General features: G+C 35.6%; 1 protein-coding gene across 4 annotated transcripts in view; it reads right to left on the reverse strand.

Moving 5' to 3' along the window:
• Positions 1 to 11882: 11882 nt before the first annotated feature.
• IFT74 (intraflagellar transport 74) overlaps positions 11883 to 22353 on the reverse strand; it is an 87789-nt gene continuing 77318 nt past the window's right edge. For 3 of the 4 annotated variants that reach the window (XR_011995512.1, XM_026009004.2, XM_026009005.2), the window contains 4 exons: positions 17999 to 18162; positions 17301 to 17426; positions 13794 to 13854; positions 11883 to 12190 (listed from right to left, as the gene is read on the reverse strand). Coding sequence is in view for 2 of the 4 variants with exons in the window: in XM_026009004.2 (XP_025864789.1) it covers positions 12072 to 12190; positions 13794 to 13854; positions 17301 to 17426; positions 17999 to 18162 (470 nt within the window). In the remaining 2 variants the exon portion in view is untranslated. Of the gene's footprint in view, positions 12191 to 13793; positions 15751 to 17300; positions 17427 to 17998; positions 18163 to 22353 lie in introns of all 4 variants that reach the window. The other variant, XR_011995511.1, reaches the window with a different exon arrangement.

Genomic DNA, 22353 nt, shown 5'->3' on the forward strand with positions numbered 1-22353 from the left:
AAATTTTCACTTTGTTCATTCGCCATGTTGCTTTAATGTAAAAAATTTGAAAAATTTAGAGGCACACAGCAGTTTTACTCTGAATCAACAGAACTGGAAACTTATTTCTATCTCAACCAAGAAGTCCTGATTATTTTTAAAAACAGATGGGAACAGGAGGAACACTACTTCTTTTGTCAATTCTTTCAAAAGATTGTACTGCATTTATAAATAATGGTTTTCAAGTAGTAAAACCGACTTCACCTCACTCCCATTCCTCATCTTCCAAATACTAAAATCTGCTTTTCAGTTACATTCAAAAGTGTGATAAACTTCATTGTAGCAAACTTGGTAGGGCAGGCTCTTAGCCCAAGGATGTTGTCTTTATTCTAAACATTTTTATAGCTTCTTTTTTGGAACTGTCTTTAGAGACAGTTTACCAGACACACAGGAAAACACAGCTCGTTATTTTAAGGTCACAAGATACTTTGCCTACTCTGTCTTCTTCCCTTCCCCATTGTTTTAATCCACTTGCCTTCATCCCCACTCCTTCCTCTGCAGATACTAGTGCCAGAGATCTGTGAGGTTGAGAGGAAGGCCTGGGGAGAGGGAGGGTGGCTGAAAAGGGGGCAGGGAGAGTTTCATGCAGAGCTCAAGAGGGAGGAGTATGCAATTTATTTCTGTGACCCAGCCTTCTTTAAACATTGTAAAATAACAATATTTGATCATTTACTAAGTGTCAAAAGTCATGTTAAAATAAATCTCTATTGAGAACTGTCTGTAGCTGCATCTAAACTTCTATTAGTTCCCATTGTAAGTTTTGTTCCCCTACCCTCCTTTGTCCTCCCTTTCCCTTTCAAGTAGGCCCCACGCCCAACATGGAATATAATGAATGCGGGGCTTGAACTCACAACCCTGAGATCAAAACCTGAGGTGAGATCAAGAAGTGGATGCTCAACTGAATGAGCTATCCAGGTGCCCCCCCCCCCCCAGTGTAAGTATTATTTTAAATAAAAGGTATAGTATACTTAATCAAATAGACTTTTCAATATGCAATTTTTGACAGGGAAAATGGGGGCACAGGAGGAGAGACTAGAAAAAACTCTTTCCCGTATTGATTTTCTTCCAAAGGTTGTCTCAGATGAGAGGCTTTCTTAGAGCAGCTCTATAACTCAAAGCTTTTCAATTCAGGCAATAGAAGTTTGCTATTTAGATACACAGATATATGAGGAAAATATTATTGATAATGGCATTACATAAAATAATATAAAATACTATATAGTTATATATTATTAATATATTATATAAATAATGTATTGTACTAATTATTAATTATACTAATTAACATATTATATATAATATAGGCTATACAATGTTTTTAAATTTTGGAGTTATTAAATGTAAGCACAAGTCACAAATCCTCTGATACTTTCAATTCCTGAAGTTAAGAAGATCTGGCCAGTCAGATTCCTTCAGAGGTCCCATTCAGAAGAAAGTATCTAAAATTTTCCTAACTTCTAAATAATTTTTTTTCTTCATTGGACCGATTAAGATTACTTTTCAAATAGGCCTGTAAAAGTATTAAGACTAATCAAAAAGAATGCAGAAAGTCCTACTTTAGATTGTAAACTCACATAGGAAAAGTTTTTTCCCCCTTATGAAACAGTTTTCCATTATTTAACAAAACTGTCATTTGGCTTCCTCCCATGGCTCATCCCTTTGCTATACTCAGAATAAAAATTTATAAATTCTAAATCTATGCCGTCCAATTTGTAGCCACTATCAATATGTTGTTATTGAGCACTTGAAATGTGGCCTGTCGAAATTGAGACCAGCTATAAGGTGTAAAATACGTAATAAAAACTCAAAAATTGGGATCCCTGGGTGGCTCAGCAGTTTAGTGCCTGCCTTCGGCCCAGGGCGTGATCCTGGAATCCCAGGATCGAGTCCCACGTCAGGCTCCCTGCATGGAGCCTGCTTCTCTCTCTGTCTGTCTCTGACTCTCTCTCTCTCTCTCTCTGTGTCTCTCAAGAATAAATAAATAACGGTAGCCTGGGTGGCTCAGCGGTTTAGCGCTGCCTTGGGCCCAGGGTATGATCCTGGAGACCCGGGATCAAGTCCCATGTTAGGCTCCCCACATGGGGCCTGCTTCTCCCTCTGCCTGTGTCTCTGCCCCTCTCTCTCTCTCATGAATAAATAAAATCTTAAAAAAAAAAAAAGAATAAATAAAATCTTAAAAAAAAAAAAACTCACAAATTTAGAACAGAAAAAAACCCATAAAATATCTCAATAATTGTTTTGTTGATTACATGTTGACATGGTACTTTGAATATATTGAATTAAATATATTAAAATGAATTTCATTTTTTTAAAAGATTTTATTTATTCATGAGAAACATAGAGAGAAAGGCAGAGACAGAGGCAGAGGGAAAAGCAGGCTCCATGCAGGGAGCCTGATGCGGAACTTGATCCCAGGACCCCGGGATCACACCCTGAGCCAAAGGCAGATGCTCAACTACTGAGCTACCCAGGCATCCCTCACTTGTTTCCTTTTCCCTTTAAATGTAGGTACTAGAAAATTAAACACATATCTAGAACACATTTGTACTTCATATTATATTTCTACTGGACAGCACTGTTCTAAATCAGCAGAGAAGTATTTCCTCCTACAAGATTAGAGAGCTTCACCTCTGAATAGACGTGTGAATGAGTTATAGTATATGAATGTATTAAAATACCTTTAATTCAAAATATTTTTAAAGCATTATCTATTTAATCATTAGCGCTTTCTCAAAAAGTAGACAGATTTGTGCTTCATTTTCCAAATGCAGCTCCACAGACATAAAATGACTAACATGATGATAAAATGTACAAATTGTACAGGGGCTCTAAGTCTGCACCCAGACTAAGTTACAGTGCCTTCACATTTACTTTTCTTTGTATACATTCTTAGGGAAAAAAACAGTCGAACCATTGAAATAAAAGTCCTGCTTAAAAATAACCAAATCATTGACCTTCAAAATACGGCTAGGGAACAAATGGGAGCTTAAATGATGAATTTCAACAGATGGTGCCTCAACAACAGAAAAAACAAGGGAAAACTGAAACGATTTCTGCAAATGTCAAAAATATTATAGTAGAAAAGTTATCAAAATTCTCACCCATCCCAATACTCCACAAAAAAGAACTCTTCCTGAATTATATTTACAAAAGGGCAAGTTTGAACTTGTTTTTTCTCCAACAAGTATAATCACGTCTCCATGTATGTATGTATGTATGTATCTATCTATCTTTCTAAACATCCCTAGAGGAATAGAAAACTGGCCTACCTTTGAATAAACTTCAAAAAGTTCCCTTTGGATTACAGTAGTGATGCTAGGGAAGAAAAATAGAGTTTTAGACACTTCTGTTTCTGAGCAGAATCCAAGAGAATGTTGAAAGGGCTCTTATGTAACTGTATCCCTTAACCTCTATACCCTTTCCTTTTTTAAAAAAAATAATGAATAATTTTATGAAAAGTCTCTTCCACAATAACCAAAGTGTAGATTTATTATTTATATGTAGTTCCCTTAACTTTTTTTAGTGTTCTTATTTATTTTTAAAAATTTATTTGAGAGACAGCAAGTGAGTACGAGTGAGGGAAGGGGCAGAGGAAGAGAGAGAGAGAGAGACAAGCAGACTCCCCACTGCGCAGGGAGCCTGATGCAGGGCTCTATCCCACAACCCAAGATTATGACTTGAGCCCAAGTCAGATGCTTAACCAACTGAGCCACCCAGGTACCCCCTTAGTATTCTTTTTAAAAAGTGAGATGTAATTCACATGTCATAAAATCCCTTATCATAAAGTATATACTTAAAAATTTTTTAAATATCCAGAGTTGTACAAGCATCACTTCAATCAATTTTAGAACATTTTCAATACCCTCAAATAAACATTGCAACTTCATTATCATCCCCTCAACTCTTATCTCTAAGCAATCACTGACCTACTTTCTATTAATCTGTCTATTCTGGATATTTCATATAAACAAAACAATACAATATTTTGTAGGCTTTTATGATTAGCTTTACTTAGCATGTTTTAAAGCTTATAATGTTCTAGCATATATTGGTACTTCACTCCTTTTTATGGCTGAGTGATGTTCCTTCCAGTGTGTGTCTATGTGTATGTGTATGTGTATACACATACCACATTTTATTTATCCACTCGTTGATGGACATTTGGACTGTTTCTATTTTTAGGTTACTATGAATAATGCTGCTGTGAACATTCACATTTAAGTTTTGGTGTGAATATGTTTCATTTCTCTTGTACGTATTTATAAGTAGAATTTTTAAGTCATATAGTAATCTAGGTTTAACTTTTTAAGGAACTTCCAAACTGCTTTCCAAAGCATCTCCCATGCCATTTTAATTTGGTTTAGTCTATCACAACCAAACTAATTCACTTCAATAAGCATTCGCTGTGAACTTAACATGTCAAGTGGTCTGCTTGGCAGAAGGACACAGATGACTAAGACATCATCCCTGTCCTCAGGAGCCCACACTGATGAAATACCTCATAGTTTAGTAGAAACAAGGAATTCTTTTTACTAACCTGTCTTAAAGAGGAAGGAGAAAATACCTGCAGTCTAGTAGTACCAGATAAGGACAAGATGCTCAAATGACCCTGGTACTTGATAATTATAAAACTAGCATTCAAGAAATGTTTAATAATGGAGTCTTTTTTTTTTTAAAGATTTTGTTTATTCATTTGAGAGCAAGCTAGAGAGCATGAGCTGGGGGGAGGGGCAAAAGGAGAAGGAGCAGGAGATTCCCTGCTGAGCAGGGAGCCCAATGTGGGCTCCATCCCAGGACCTGGGAATCATAACCTAACCCGAAGGTGGACATTTAACTGACTGAGCCACATAGGCACCATTTATGTAGTTTTTATTGTTTATATTTCTGCTACTGTAGCTTTACATATCTTTAGATGAGGCTTAAAGTGAATTCTTGTTAGTTGTTACTAAAAATTATCTACATCTAGTGACACTTTAGAGGTCTCTAGAAAATAAGCAGTCATGACCCAGTTTTCATTATATAGTTATCCCAACCACAAACTCACTATCACAGTATGAAATTAGCCTAACACATAGGGATCTTTGAAATGATTCCAATAGCCAAGGGGAAAGAATTTATTTAATTTGGCAAGCTAAAATTCCCTAAGCCTCTTACAGGAGCAGAAAAGAAGAGATGCCTAGGAAAACTGAACAGTGGACAAAAAGGTAGAAGAATTATGATGTCATAAAGTGCAAGTGAAGACAAAGTTTCAAGGAGGGAGTGGTTAATCATTTTAAAACCTACACAGAAATTTTACTGGAATACAACCCAAAGGAGTCCATTGACTTTGGTAATTAAAATACCATTGGTTAACAAAGTAGTCTAATGCAATAGACAGCAGTTTTTGGAAGACTTTGGAGTATAATAGACAAGTCTTTTACAATGAATGTGAAAGTAATGGGAAGAAGATGAATGTATTTCTATACTGAAAGTATAAAATCAATGGAGCGAAGGCTAAAGCCACAGGGAAAAAGGGGGTGGTAAGGGATTAAGAAAGATTTGTAAGGAATCTGCAGTGGTATGATACGCACCAGGGTAAGAAACAGCCTTGGACAGAGAGGGGTCTTCTTGTAGAAGGACTCAGAAACCATGCTTCTAAGACATTTGCTTCTGAGATGGGACATGTATGTTCTGAGAGAGAAGAATGGGTACCGATGAAGATGTTTGTATGCAGGTAGTGGGGATGGGAACAAATTAAAGAAATATAGCAACTACTACTTTATTTACATGTTACTTTATACATTAAAGCAATTCCACATATGCCTTAACTGCAAAGGAATCTTATTAATAACCCTACAAATAGGCTCGAGGAGACTGGAATGAGTTGCCCAAAGGCCTTTAGCTGGTAAGTTGCACAGAAGAACTTCTTCAAACTCAAAAGGTCCTATGCCTTTTCAGTTGTTTCAATAATTATGTACAAGCAGAGGAGCAAGATGGTGAAGGAAAGAGCCATGGGCAGTTGTGACTAGTTTGGGTCTTATGAAGTGATGTATCTTTTCTGTTAAGTGAGGAAATCTTGGCAGTGATTAGATAGAAGATAGCTCTTTCAATGAAGAAAGTTTAAAGAAATGTCTAATCATATTTATGTCATCAATGCTTTCATCACAATGAATTAAATAGAAATAAAGTCTGATTCTTACAAGACATGGCAAAGGATCTAACCCATGTGGTAGGTGAAATCCAGGGACTTTTCCTTAGTGGGGTGTAATGTGTTAGGGCCAAGTCTCCTCTCACCATCATCTGGATATGTCCTTTTTGTTTACATTAAAATTTCTGAGACTGTGATCACAATGTCAAAGCATTAGCTTGGTAAGGAATTTCAGACAATCAAGCCAATAAACTTTTTTAAAAACTATTTTCATCAGACCATACCCGAAGTCTTACTAAGAAGATAATTAAGCAAATATACCATCAATACCTGCCATGCTTATTGAGGTTACTGTTGAGGGAAGGATGGGAGTACACAGGAGTATCGTGAAGTAATTCAAGAATCACAAGTCTGGACAAATCAGAGAGGTTGTGGTAAGGAAATCCAATCTATGCTTAATGAAAATATAGAACCTCTGAATGTTTATTTTGTGGGGGTCTTTTTTTTCTGGCTGAGGTGGGGGCACCTTGAGAGATAATACAGTTGTGAGTGGTTCTGCAAGAAGAGCCTTGCTTAGCTCTTACTACTTGATACTTCTTTCAATCAGCTGCCTCTTAAGGTCTCCTACGAATACCTCTTAAGGTCTAAACAGATATCTCAAGCATGCCCTTGGAAAAGGAAACAAGACAACCAGACTTTTACAGCTTTACCAGACCCTTTTTACTGCTTTGATATTTCTGGCAGGAAAAGGAACTGAGCCAAGGAACATCTTCAAAGGTAGTGACTCCCAGGAGGGTAGCACCAATTGGTAGTAAACGTTCATTTGGCCTTCTGATAATCACAAGCAAGGGACATTATAAAGGCAAGAGTTCTAGTACACTGTAGGGATGCAGGTTTCATCCATCCATCTACTGTTTAGCACTTTTGTTATTTCCTCCCAAGGGATATCTGCTTTTCTCTGGTTACACGGGAAGTTAAAGAAGCTGGAAAAGCAATTTTCTTTTCCTCTCCTTCTTAACCATTTCCCCTAATCTTGAGATACGGGTCTCTGCTTTGTCCTTGGCAGGGGGGATAAGGTCGGGCTGGTCAATCCCTAAGGCAGCCCTTCCCATCTCCAGTAAACTAAGGGAAAGTTCACTTTAACAAGAAGCAAATTAAAGATAGAGGCTTTTAAAAAATGAACTATAGTATCCTTTGATAAAAAAAATTCAGGTTGAACTTATGGACTATTATCAAATTTTTTACTTTCATGTCAGTCTGGACTTCCTCTAATAGGGTGAGTTTATCTGCTGAAAATGAAAACACAGAAAATGAGATAATATTTCAGTTTGGTTAACAGTAGTTCTTCCCTGACTTTGTGCCAAACAGAATTTTAATTGATTAAAAGTCTGCCTTTCATCCATGGTATCCCATGTTGTTATCATGGTAAGAATTACGGTTTTCCAGAAAGATGTGGATATAAAACAAAAGTTAACTCTGAAAACCTCATTTTTATATTTCTCTTGTGAAAGACCTACCTAGTGTGTGTCTAAGCCTTTATTAGCAGACCATAAATTCTTTGGACTCATGCTTCCTCCAAACTCTCTTGTATACCAAACTCTCTAATAGATATTACTGTCCTTCCTCTAACACAGCTTGTTTTTATGTGTAATCGCTCTGACTTGGAGGAAGACCAAACAGAACACCTCTGGTTATTATCAGATAAATTAATTCTACACAGATTGTTCCTATTTCCCTTAGGGTTATACAGTCAGTTAACTTTTTCAGAGCAATTATTCATTACAATGTATTATGAGAGAAGATACTGAGGCAGCAAAGTATAATCTACTATCTTTTAAAAGTAACTTTTTTTTTTTTTAAAGATTTTATTTATTTATTCATGAAAGTGTGTACACAGAGAGAAAGACAGGAAGAGACACAGGCAGAGGGAGAAGCAAGCTCCTCACAGGGTGCCCAATGTGGGACTAGATCCTGGGTCTCCAGGGTCACGCCCTGGGCTGAAGGCAGCACTAAACCGTGGAGCTACCCGGGCTGCCCTAAAAGTAACTATTAAGCATTAAACTTTCATTATTATAAAGTTATAACGAATAAATATTTTTAAAATTCTATTTTTATTAATAGATTTTAAAAAATATTTTATTTATTTATTCGTGAGAGACAGAGAGGCAGAGACATAGGCAGAGGGAAAAGCAGGCTCCGTGCAGGGAGCCAGATGTGGGACTCGATCCTGGGACTCTGGCATCACGCCTTGAGCCAAAAGCAGATACTCAACCTCTGAGCCACCCAGGCGTCCCAATAGATTTATTTTTTAGTATGAAACAGCATATCCTGCATAACACAATAAAGTTTCTAATTAAACTAATGGAGGCAATTTGATTTAAAAAAATTAAAACAAATGAAGTAGTGCCCTATCAACCTGGATTAACACCTGTGTTGGTCAGAGTACAGGGAAACAAGCACTCTTATACACTGCTAATATCATGCTACCTTTCTAAAGCCATTTGGATTCTGCATACTCTGACCCAAACTTATGAGCTAGGCCCTATTATTTTATTTTATAGATGAAGAAACTAAAATTCAGAGACTAAGTAACTTCCCAAGGTCATATAATAAGTTAGTAGGGCAGTCGTGATTCCAACTCAATTACCTAATCCAAAACTTATGCTTAATTCCTATACCATAAACCTCATTCAGTAATATGGGATTTGTTTTTAGAGAATATCTGTAGAACAGAATAATATACATCAATTTAACATGTTGTACAAGAATATATGATGACATGGACAAATGTTTGCAAAACTATAAAGCAAAAGTAAATTTAAGAATATGATCTTAGGGATCCCTGGGTGGCGCAGCGGTTTAGCGCCTGCCTTTGGCCCAGGGCGCGATCCTGGAGACCCGGGATCGAATCCCACGTCGGGCTCCCAGTGCATGGAGCCTGCTTCTCCCTCTGCCTGTGTCTCTGCCTCTCTCTCTCTCTCTCTGTATGACTATCATAAATAAATAAAAATTAAAAAAAAAGAATATGATCTTAATTTCAATAAAAAATATATTTACATAAATAAGAAATATGTATTACAGATATACAGAGGAGCAATCTAAAGAGACTGGGGACATGACAAATCTATTTTCTTCATTTTGTTATCAGTTTCCTAAATTTTCTACCTTTGCAATAAAAATTATCTTTTTGGGGGGATCCCTGGGTGGCGCAGTGGTTTGGCGCCTGCCTTTGGCCCAGGGCGCAATCCTGGAGACCCGGGATCAAATCCCACATTGGGCTCCCGGTGCATGGAGCCTGCTTCTCCCTCTGCCTGTGTCTCTGCCTCTCTCTCTCTCTGTGACTATCATAAATTTAAAAAAAAAAAAATTATCTTTGTGGGGCACCTGGCTGGCTCAGTTGGTGGAACATGTGAATCCTGACGTCGGACATTGCAGTCATGAATTTGAGTCCCATTTTGGGCAGAGAACTTAATTTTAAAAATTAAACTGTCCTTTTAAAGATGCTTAATATCTGTTCTCAAATGGTGAATCTGCAATTTCAAGACATAACCTACTTTTATTTAGAGAGGTGTATGAAAATGAAAGATACATCAATATTAAAATAAATGGCAATAGTGCTCCAGTGGTCCATCTTTATTTCTTCTTACTTTAAGTCTGTTCGAATTTCCTGGCAGGGAGATAGCAAGAACCCTGGGAGCTTCTATTAATTCGTCTTTTATCTCTAGTGTGAATGGCATTACTCCATGCTCTAATCCTCTAACCCTGCACTGAATTTCACAGGTTTAAATGTGGTCCAAATCAAGGACTCCCCAGTTAGTGAAAATGAGATTCAAGAACTCATGTTTATTTATTGATAAAAGATAAGGATGGGAAAAACAAGGAGTTGCTAATTTTCCCATGCTGACTTTCATTAGTAAAACTACTCAGCATGTTTGTTCAGTCTGCAGCTTCTTTCCCTATGACTTACAAGATGTTGTTTTAACAGGAATGGAACTCACTGAGCAATGTGACGGACTGAGGAAGAGCCGGTTCATGCAGATAGTAGCCTCCAGTCCTATCCTAGCAGAGAAATATTCTTGTTGGATTTGTTGAAAAGCTCTGAGAGGAAGGAAGAGACATTAGTGAGAATTTCCCTCAGATAACACGTTTTAGTTTAAAGAAATCCTGCTCTATTATTGTTCCACAAATATCATATATGAGTAATTTAAAACAGAGGTTGGAAACTTTGCTTTTTTAAAGAAATTTTCTTTCTTTTTTCTGCCAAGCTTCTCATTCTTATAATGCAAACACATATGTTTATTAGATAGGTCACTCTTCCTCCTACCTTCTTTCTTGGTGAAGACTGGGTCAGATTTAGTTCAATAACAGCAGAGTTGTCTATCACACTTCCTTCCCACAGGTTAGAAGTACTAACTGTATACAGAAGTGTATTTGAATTTTTGTTGTACTTCTACATATTTTATGTACATGATAAATGATTTTGAACCCTAAAAATTTCAGACCAAAAAGTCTGAAGAAGATTTAAACAACTGCAATCCTACCACTCAGGGGGAAAAAATCCCCAAAACCTTAAACATATATACTCCTCCTGATCTTATTGCACATTAGCATATTAAAGGCTCCTAGCAGTCAAGAAGAAAGAAAATTATTTACCTTTGTTTAAAACCGTGTTTCCCAAACTTCTTTGATCATGAATCCTTTGGTGGCATAACACCTATTAATAACCTGAAGAACTCAAGATCTGAGGAGCCCATTTTCAGAATGCCACCTTAAGACTCTATCACTTTCCAGGATCTTTAGCCATATTAGTAATCCAGAGTTAACCAAAATCAACAATGTTCACCCTTTCTCCTAATCTCACACACACTAAAGTTGAAGAGTTAATGATAAATGTTTACTTCAGGAAAGCAACATGTATGGGTAATTTACAGTATGTAAATTATATCTCAGTAAAGCCCTCCACTTTTCAAAGAAATATGCTTGTCTTTCAGGATTACTGAGATGTGGAGTTACTTGATGAACATGAAATCAGAGCAAAAGGAGTATAGTTTTAAGAAATATTTTATGCTGGCCAAGATGACTCATTCCTGCCCAAAGACATCTTTAGTTATTACAACATCTCCTAGATTTACACAATATAATTCTACCTCTTCTAGTTTCTTTTCAAATGTTCTGGCAATGCTCACAAATTAACCTACTTACAGTCCATAAGAGTGAATATATACTCCAGAGTGACAATGAACAGCAACAGCCATTGTCTAAAACAGACTACCATAGGTGCAGCATTTCTTTTAAACTTCATGTTTTTCCTAGCATATACACGTAAGAAAATATTTGTAAAATACAAAGGTCAAAGTTTTTAATTCTGAATCTTTAGGGATAACTGATATGCAAAGAATATGAGTTAATATACTTACCTGCAACTTTATATTCCTTAGAATACATCAAATATACCCTATTTGAGAAATAAACCTCAAAACTAAACATCTGCCTTCCATTCTTTTTCTAGAAGCAAAACTTGACAAGATTGATGTAAGTGCTAAGTCAGAATCTCACTCCATATATCCCTTCTAGAGTTGACACATTTAAAAAATGATCTCATTTGCTGCCATAGGTGGATTATACCAACTAAATCAATCTCAACGGCCACTTTTAGTTTATCTCTTGGTGGTCTGAGACATTTTTATCACTCACACAAAAAAAATACAAAAGGTGCTTTTCTGTATGCAAACTTTTTATTGAACTATTATGCTGTTTAAAGTAGTATACCTCTTCAAAGAGGTCACAAAAATTATAGTAGTTAAAAATTTTAGGTAAAACTCTTCAAGGGTATGAGATTCTTTTTCAGTCAACATACAGTTTAGCAGAAAGCATACTATTATAGAGACTTGCAGTTGGTTCAGACTCAGTTTCTGCTCATGCTATGTAGAGCGTCCACAATGCTTTTATTGTACTCTGCAATCTGCTTGGTCACATTCTTCATAATTGACTGGTAATCACTCTCTTGACTCTTGGTTGCTATGACTAATTACATGAGTTAAGGGGGAACAGTGATCAACAAAAACAGTAATCCACTTTGGCTTAGGAAGGGACCAAATCATACTGGCATTTTTCTTATGGAAAACTGAAAATGGCCAGAAAAAGAACAATTAGAATATATTTAAAAATATATATTAACAGATTAAGATTAACTGAAATCTAAAAGGCTAAGGAAAATGTGTTTCAAAAAAAGTTCACCTACAGTATGACCTGAGCCAAAACAGAGTTAGACACTTAACTGACTGAGCTACCAACGCACCCATAAGAGCTTTTTATACTTAATGTACATTTCAATCTAATTCTGGTCTGAGAACAACTGAATGTTCAGAAGAACCATGTTCTCTAGAGTACTGCACTGAGTTACAGAAGTCTCTAGAATTCACTCTATTTCAAAATCCCCTACTTTGTGTTGCATAAACTAGACTGCTGGACTAAAGCATACTGAGTGAGAGTCTTTTGCTTTTAAAATGAGTAGCAACAACTGCTAGGAATAGAGCACCTGATGCATTTGATCTGGAAGTAAGCTGGGATCCATGCTGCCCTGAGCTGAAGTTCAGCAGTTTCCTGGAGGAGAATCTAAACTACCAATGAGTCAGGAACTACTTCTCCAAGCAGAGATGTCCTTAAAGGGTCAAAGAAAGGAACAGAAAATAACTTTCAAAGAAGTGTTTCTTACAATTTCAAAACATATGTCCTCAAATAGGTGCTTCCTCCTATATAATCACACAAAAAGATAAAGCAAGAAGGTGGGATATAAGTGCCATCTTGGTAAAAATGTGAAGTTGAATTGGCTGAAACAGATGAGCTTGAAGGTCAAATTTCTCAGGATACTAATGTGTTTACTTCCCTTTGCTGCCCAGATATCCAAGGTACAGCACTATAAGCAACAGCAAACAATTATGCACATACATATTTCTGTAGGTATACATAATTCTCCCAGTAACTCTATGAGAAAGAAATATTAAGTATATTTGAGATGATAAAGTTAAGGCTTAAACAAACTTTAACAATAATAAATTGTCCAAAGTCCATAAACTACAAGTAGTAGAGTCAACACTGAAAATTAGATCTCCTTGCTCCAAAAACTGTGCACTCAGTCACTATGCCACACTAACTTTGTATAGTCTGCTTTCTATTGTTACTTTGGTTGTGAGTGTGCATGTACACACACACATGCGCGCACGCGCACACACACACACACACCCTAATTATTGTAGATTGGAAACGAAGTCTCATTCATTTATTCCCCACATAGTTTAGATTGAGGCTTTGTACATATTAGGTATTTGATAAGTGTATATTAAATTTCATTTCATTTCCGTCTTTAAAACATTCTTAGGAAAAAAATCACTCTGGGTGCCTGTGTGGCTCAGTCAGTTGGGTGTCAGACTCTTAGTTTGGGCTCAGGCTGTGATCTCAGGGTTGCGAGATCAAGCCTTGCATCAGGCTCCCCACTCAGCGGGGAGTCTGCTTGAGATGCTCTCTCCCTCCCCTGCCCCCTGACAGATCTCTCTCTCTCTCTCAAATAAGTGGATAAATTTTTAAAAAACAAAAATCACTCAGTCGTTTGTTTCTTTTTAAAGGATACATTCTTTCATCACAAAATTATTTTGCTCATGGTGTTGCCACTTCCTCTCCAAATTTGTAAGCTAAAATCACAAAATAGAAATGTTAAACAGTACCCATATTCAAAACAATTATACACGCTTTTAAAGGATAAGAAAAAAAACATTCAAAATTTTAAATCTTATCAATTCACTGCATTTTAGTTGAGATAAAGCCATGGCAGACAAAAAGGAAAATTAGAAAGGATTAAACAATAGTAAATACATTAATAAATACAATGTTGAATTTGACAACAAGTTTTACTCTATGTGTTTATCTTAATTGGAAAATACTTAACAATATTTATTATGCCGATGAACAAGCCAACTGAAAGACACTTTATGATTTTTCCCTTTCTTAAAAGAATTTGAAAGAAAAGAACGGGACATGATGGGAATCTCTCCTTGAAATCTGGAAGTCTAATGCCACAAACGTGATATATATTCTAACACTGTCAAAGGTTCAACTATATAGGAGTAACTTCCTTATTTCCAGGGCTAAATTTCCTGTCTAATTCCACAAGCTGTGATAAGAGCAGAGCTGCAGTGTGAAGATTATAAGAGGGCTGGTAAAAAGCTGGCAGTGTTACAATAATTTCTGCATCAACAGGAAGCTAATGTGGATATTATATTGATGGTTGCTTCCTCAGAAGACAATTTTACTGTTATAGAATTAAATTGTTTTTCTGATTTAATTAACCTTGTAACTCTGGGTTATGGTCTTTCTTTTTTAAGATGCACATAGAATTTTTCCTAGGGAAAGGACTGTCTGAAAAACGAAACATTAAAATAATGTTCTGTGTGGACATTTCTAAGAGGTAATGATCATTTTTAAGAATTTGATAACTGAAGTAGCATTAATAATATTTCTTTCTACTCTTATGTTAAAATTATTTTCAGGGCATACATTCAGTATTAATGTAGCAACCAGCCCATTGTTTCCTCTAAAGAGATATATCTAGATATTAGGATAAATCCTAACTAATTAATTATGTAAACTGTATGTGCTGTGAGTTAACACTAGTAAATCAGATCTGGCTCCCTAGATAGGAACTCAAAGTTAAGATGGACTTAAGGAAGCAGTCAGCACTTTTTGGCAATAAATCTCTAATAACCTTTTGCAAAGTCAAGTACCAAACTTTTCCCCTTTGTTTCATACAGAGAGGAGGCCTTCTTAGAATGCAGACCTCTTAAGTACTAAATGAATAATGCTATAAAAGCAACACTGTGTTAGATGGTCAACTTCCTTCCATATTATACATCTATATTAGTGACCTGCCTTTAAACCTCCAAGAATATCTTGAAGCATGAATCTGTTTTTTCCCTACAACTTAGTCTGTTGTGTGTTCTTTATATATTAATCCCTTACCAGATAATGATTTGAAAATATTTTCTCCCATTCAGTTTTCATTCTGTTGATTATTTCTTTTGCTGTGCAGAAGCTTTCTAGTTTGATGTAGGCATACTTGTTTATTTTTGCCTTGTTGCTCATGCAATTGTGTCATAAGCAAAAAACTGTTGCCACGTTGATGTCAAGGAACTTTATTCCTTGTTTTCTTCTAGGAGCTTTATAGTTTGTTCCAATATAAATATGTTTAAATGATATCAAATAAATAACAGCCATTCATCAAAAAGTCTGTTATGAAAATTATTCGTAGATGTCAAAAAACAGTTTTCAAGAAAATAGTTGCAAAAACGAAAGAGACTAGATTTTATTTGATCAGTGGGGATTCCCAAAAAGCAACAAATAATACAGAGAAGGACTGTAGATTGTGAGTTATGTTATGAGTTCCTCTTACCTGTGTACGGTGTTAAGTATATGATTAGCACTTGATGTATGGTGTTAAGTATATGATTAGCACTTGATGTGTGAATAAACAAGGTAACCATTACCTGGCTCTAAGAAATTGTGTTTGTCAAGTGTTTTCCTCCTTAAGTAATCTATTCAGTGAAAGAAGAGGGGTGATATTCCATAAGCAATATCAGCATTTTTTCCTAAGAACCACTTAAGACAATGGCCTCATAAACTTTTTCTTAGATTTCTTCTCCAGCATCCATCCCAACTCTCAACAGCATAGGATAATTTTGTCACTCCCAAATCTAGACCTGTATATTATGAAGTATAGATAGAATAAATGATAAATTTGGAACTGTAAATTAATGATTTCTAAGCTTTTAGTAGCTTTGACAAACTCTGATGAAACTCTACCTCTTTCAAAAAGAATATAAGGTATATCTCTGCCATGGTATGGTATGGTAAATCCATACAATAAAGTAGCAGTCATAAAATATCAAAAAAGGAGTTTGCAAATACTTAAGTGACAAAATGAATCTTTAAAGACTATATGCATAGAATTTCAGTTTTTATAAAATAATATAATTAATATGGGTGTATAACGGCAAAGGAAAAAAGTTTACAAGGATATTATACCAAAATATTAACAGTGATTGTCTATCATGATCATATTACCATATAAAGAAAAGGAAGAATGCATTAATTATAAGTTGCAAATAGTTAACATATATACTAATTAGATGAGAATGATCAATTTTATCAGACCCTAATTACTGATTTTATACATGTCACACATGCTCATTTAATCCTCCAACAAATACTTATTGAACAGCTATTATATCCCAACCATTGGCACAGGGTGGGGAGAAAATGAATAAGACAGATATCAACGCTATCCTCTTAGAGTACTCAATCTAGATCTCCAACACTGTTTAGGTAATTCTATCAGATAAATGATATGAAAAGGGGGCTTGTCTGTGCATCCTGTATAAAATAATCAGAAATGTAAGTCAAGAAGTTCAAGGACAAGTCTGCTTTTGACAGCATTAAACAGCTTTAAAACTAAAAGTAACCTAAATGTCCAATAATATGAAATTGGTTCAGTAAATTATACTAAATCCAAATATTATACATAATCATATTTTTAACAAATTTACTGACAAAGTAGTTATTAGGTATCATTAATAATGAAAAGCAAGCTTCCAAATATGTACAATATGATACCATTTCTATAAATACATAGAAACAATGTATACATACGTATATATAAAGTATGTGTACATATAACATATACATACAGACTAGAAGGACCCACACAAAAATGACAAGAATTATGTCTTCTGTGGGATATTAGTCATTAAGGTTTATTCTATTTGTGGTTTTTGTGAGTTAGCAAAGTTTCTCAATCAAAAATGCTTTATTTTTGAAATATTAAAAGCTATTATTTTAACAGCTGTGCCCAGAACAAGGCCTAGCACAGAGTAGCCCTTCAATATAGGTTCATAAAAGAAGAGCAAAAGTAAATTCATTCTGAGTGGAGATTGTATATAATCTGGCTACCTTCAAATCCAGAAAGTCTGGAAGGATAAATAAAGCAAGTTAAAAAAATTGTTTTGGGATAGAAATATACATTAAGAACACAAGACAGATAGTCTAAAAACAGAAATAAATTTCAGTCTTTGTTTTTTCTTTTTACCTGAGAATGTGTCTCATTTTCTTGCAACTGTGTTTTTAATGTCTCATATTCTATGTTTAGCTTCTCTGTTATTTTCTTAAAGGCATTTCTGCGGGTTGTTAATACTGTTCTCTCCTGATGTAATTTCTAGATAGGTCCAAATAGAAGTAAATAACAGAGCTTAGCAAATATCTAGTTAGCCAAATATAAATCATTTTTAACTTAAATAATTTCAACATTATTCTGGTAAAATTCTACCAAGACTATACTCCAAAGCCTGTTTGTAAAAATTATCTTTTGAGTTATAATAAGATAAATTAGCATTAGCTGAATTAATAACACTATTCAGGCTAAATTAGTATTAATTGTGTTAATAATTCTATTAAGGTGCTATATATGTGTTCCTGTCCAAACAGATTTACTTTAAATTAATCTAAATGGCAATGAAAAACCACTGATGAATAAGTATTAAGGAGGGAAATTTCATAATCAAACCTGCATTTAACAAAGTTCAGATTTGTTGAAATGCTCTTGCTTTTCCTTTCTTTTTACCTTTTGTTTAAAACTTACATCTCTCTAAATTCCTCCTACATACATAAACATCTTAGCTTATATATCAAATAATCAACTGAAAATAAATTCTATGAACTAGATATATATTAAATTTGAACAAGAAAATACAATTCGAATTATAATTCTGTAAGACTGTTATCATTTACCTTTTTCTTTTCTTCACCTGCTGATTTTAAAGCTGGCAAATCATTGTATGTCTCCAGGTCAGTTGTCATTTGTTTAATTTTGTTTTTCAGAGAATGCTGTTCCTCAGTCATCTTACTTTCCAGAAGTTCCATTTTTTGTAGATCCAACTGTAGACGTTGACTATCTGAAACACAAGAAAATTCAAGAAGTCAAAACTTTATTCCTTTCACAAATAGAAACGCGATGCAACCATTAAAAATCATGTTTTATAAGAGTACCTGCAAAAGAAACAAGTTTCATTGAAACCAGCGAGACAATACAAAGATAAATTAAGAAAAAAAAAATTCATCCTCTAGGTAATCAATATAACCTGATATATATCAGCCAAATTTGTCTCCATGCTCATACAAACATTTAAGAACACACAGGTATATTTTTCTTACTTAATAATATGTATTATGAGATAAAGAGCCACTATTTTTAATAGGGGTATGAAAGCAAATTATGAAACATATATATATTTTTTGAGCAAAACTGTATAACTATATATGTAGTCAAATCTCATTATTCACAGTAGTTATATTCTATAAAGTCACTGTAAATACTGAGTTAGCAAATACTAAACTATTGCTACTAGAGGAGATATGGGGTTAGGTTCCTAAAAGCCTCTGGTCACAATATTTTCATCAATCAACTAACACATAATCTTGTTTTATGTGGGTTTCTGTTTAAACACACCATATTTAATATATATTTTTCAGTCATTAACCCTGAACTCAAGGCCAACTTATGCCTGAATGAAACTAATCTAACACACATTTTCTCTGCAAGGAACACTGCAGCCTTCTTGGGCCTAGGAACACAAGCCAACACTTCAATATGCTTGGGAGCCTTTTTTTTTTAAGATTTTATTTATTCACTCATGAGAGACACTGAAAGAGAAGCAGAGACATAGGAGAGGGAGAAGCAGGCTCCCCGTAGCGAGCATGATGCAGAACCCGATCCCAGGACCCCGGGGATCATGACCTGAGCCAAAGGCAGATGCTCAACAACTAAGCCACCCAGGTGCCTCTGTTTGGGAGCCATTTTATACAGCAAAATCACCAAAAAAAGTACAAAAATGTGGGAAAAACTAGCATTAAATATGCCACAGAAAGGATACTTGTTAATAGTATGAGGACTAAAACAAGAAGACAGAGTTGCCTTATGTGATCTCTGCTGCAAATGCATGTCAGGCAATTCACCTTTTTGACTCTGCACATATCCACAAATGACTGTGGAAGTGCTACAAATACTGATTTTGGGATTACAAATTAATTATGGTGAGTAGGCAAATTTACAAATAGTAATCCATGAATAGGGCAGCCCCGGTGGCGCAGAGGTTTAGTGCCGCCTGCAGCCCAGGGCGTGATCCTGGAGACCTGGGATCGAGTCCCACGTCAGGCTCTCTGCATGGTGCCTGCTTCTCCCTCTGCCTGTGTCTCTGCCTCTCTCTCTAGCTGTGTTCCTATGAATAAATAAATAAAATCTTTAAAAAGAAAAAAAGAATCCATGAATAACAAGGACTGACTACATATATGTGTGTGTATGTGTAGGAGGGAGTGTGCGCGTCTCATACTTTGTTTTAAAAGTGTTGAGCATTTACTATGTGCTAAGTGCCTAGAATATAATGGAAATCAACAGAGACATTGTTTTGCTCAAGTAGCTATATTCTAGAGGTAGAACCAGAAAATTAAATATGCATTTACAATAAATTGGATAACTACTATGAAAATAGTGATAAAGGGTGCTATGAGAACATGTGGTACTGGTCAAGAGAGCTCCCTAAAGACATGCCTTTTAACTGAGTAAGGCCTTAATTAAAGATTAGGAATCAACCAAACCAAGGAGAAAGTAATTGTGTTCCAGAGAACACAATCAACATGTGCAAAGTCTAGAGGTAAGAAAGCATGATACAGGGATCCCTGGGTGGCGCAGCGGTTTGGTGCCTGCCTTTGGCCCAGGGCGCGATCCTGGAGACCTGGGATCGAATCCCACGTCAGGCTCCCGGTGCATGGAGCCTGCTTCTCCTCTGCCTGTGTCTCTGCCTCTCTCTCTCTCTCTCTCTGTATGACTATCATAAATAAATAATAATAAAAAATTAAAAAAAAATAAAAAAAAAATAAAAAAAAAGAAAGCATGATACATCTGTGCAAATAACAGAAGTTCAGTATGACTAGAACCCAAAGGTCAATGTAGGGAGAATTTCAGTTTATGGAGGGCTTTTGTAATGAAAATGGGGAGTTGGAACTTTATCCTAAGGGCTATATTAAGTAATTGATGTAAAATCCATTAGTGTGGCATAATTAAATTTTAGAAAGTTTACCCTGGTTTCAATGAGGGCAACTAATTGGAAAAGCATTACTACATGCAGGAAGACCAGTTAAATGTTGATTCAGTGATCTACATAAGAAATTGTAGACTGGTACATAAAAAAATTTGGGTTTTTTTTTTCATTAACATTATTTATTAAGTGCTTTCCATGTGCTAGGCATAGGGGATACAGCAATGAACAAAGCATATGAGATCCCTATCATTACAGAACCTATACTCCAATGGAAGACAACTATATATATGAAATCTAAAGTTATATCACACAGAAATAAATGAGGGAAAAAATGCAGGAGATGTGGAGGGACTCAGGAGATATCAGGGATTTGGGGTTAACTAAATAGGCAATTGACCAGATACAGTAGTTGAGCAAAAAGAGTCAATGCAGAGTCCCATTTCCAACTTGAGTAAAAGAGTAGATGACGCGGAGGCAGAGGGAGGTACCAACTTTTGTTTGTAGGAGGGAATGATATGAAGGGTTCAAGTCAACTTAGGATATGTTCTCTGAATTACCTCAGAAGCACCCAAATAGTAAACAGGCCCATGTATAGATAATATGGGTCTGAAGTCCTGAGAGAAATTTGAAGATACAGATTTTGAAATCATCAACATAGAGACAGAACGTGAAACTATGGGGGTGGCTGAAATCATCAAGAGAAAAGAATTCATGATAGAACCTATAAGAATAACAAAAATTTAAAGAATAAACTGACATGGAGGATCCCATAAAGGAGAATAAGAAATGACTACAGAAATAAAAGAAAAATCAGAAACGATGGTGAAAAGTCATTTTAAGAACAAAGGAGTGATGTGTAAAGCAGACTACTACTTAGGGATTTAAAAAAAAGTATTGCAAAATACAAGTTGGACCTACTGTCCAGAAAAACCTTGATATATTTCTTAAGAACAGATTTCATAGGGAAAAAAATGAGCAAGAGTGAGAGGAAGGCTTTTGAAAATTTGGATGTGAAACCCCTGAAAAGGAGGGATGATAGCTGGGAAGACAATACTTGGAAGAGGCTTTTAGGATTTTTTTTTTTTAAAGATTGATTGATTGATTGATTCATGAAAGACAGAGAGAGAGGCAGAGGCAGAGACACAGGCAGAGGGAGAAGCAGGCTCCATGCAGGGAGCCTGACATGGGACTCGATCCCAGGTCTCTAGGATCACGCCCTGGGCTGAAAGCGGTGCTAAACCGCTGAGCCACCCAGGCTGCCCTAGGATTTTTTTTCCAAGATGAAATATAAAAAAAAGATTGGTGAAGATATTGGCAAATGAATGTATCTGCTAAAGGGTTAGTATCCAAAATAAATAAACAACTGATACAACTCAACACTAAAACCCCTCAAATAATCCAATAAAAATGGCCAGAAGACATGAACAGACATTTCTTGAAAGAAGACATATGATAATCAACAGACACATGAAAAGATGTTCAACATCACTCACCATCAGAGAAATGCAAAAACTACAATGACAGAATGGCTAAAATAAAAAACATGAGAAACAAGTGTTGGTGGGGATGTGGAGGAAAAAGAACCCTTGTGCACTATGTGTGGGAATGCAAACTGGTGCAGCCACCGTAGAAAACAGTATGAAAGTTCCTCAGAAAGTTAAAAATAGGACTATCCAATCCATTAATCGCACTACTGTGTACTTATAAAAAAATACCAAACAAACCAGTAATCCAAAGAGATACATGCATTCTTATGGATACTAAAATTGAACTGAAATATATGTATCATGCACATCCAGATGAAGATATCTGAATTCAAACCTGCCTAAGCTAGTTTCCTATGTTCCCAGGGCTAGGTATGGTGATAATCCTAAACATCCTGTAGTTACTTATTTATAGACAGAAGCATGTAGTGATACATTTTCATCTTTGAACATGTTGCCTTCACTTTACTTCTATTTTAAAGTAGGGATATGAATAGCCTCAGAAAAATGTGGTGTTTCATTAAAAGACAAACAATGAAGATTTTCCTTTTATAACTTAGAGATT

Source organism: Vulpes vulpes, chromosome 12 (genome assembly GCF_048418805.1).
Source record: "Vulpes vulpes isolate BD-2025 chromosome 12, VulVul3, whole genome shotgun sequence".
NCBI classification, from domain to species: domain Eukaryota; kingdom Metazoa; phylum Chordata; class Mammalia; order Carnivora; family Canidae; genus Vulpes; species Vulpes vulpes.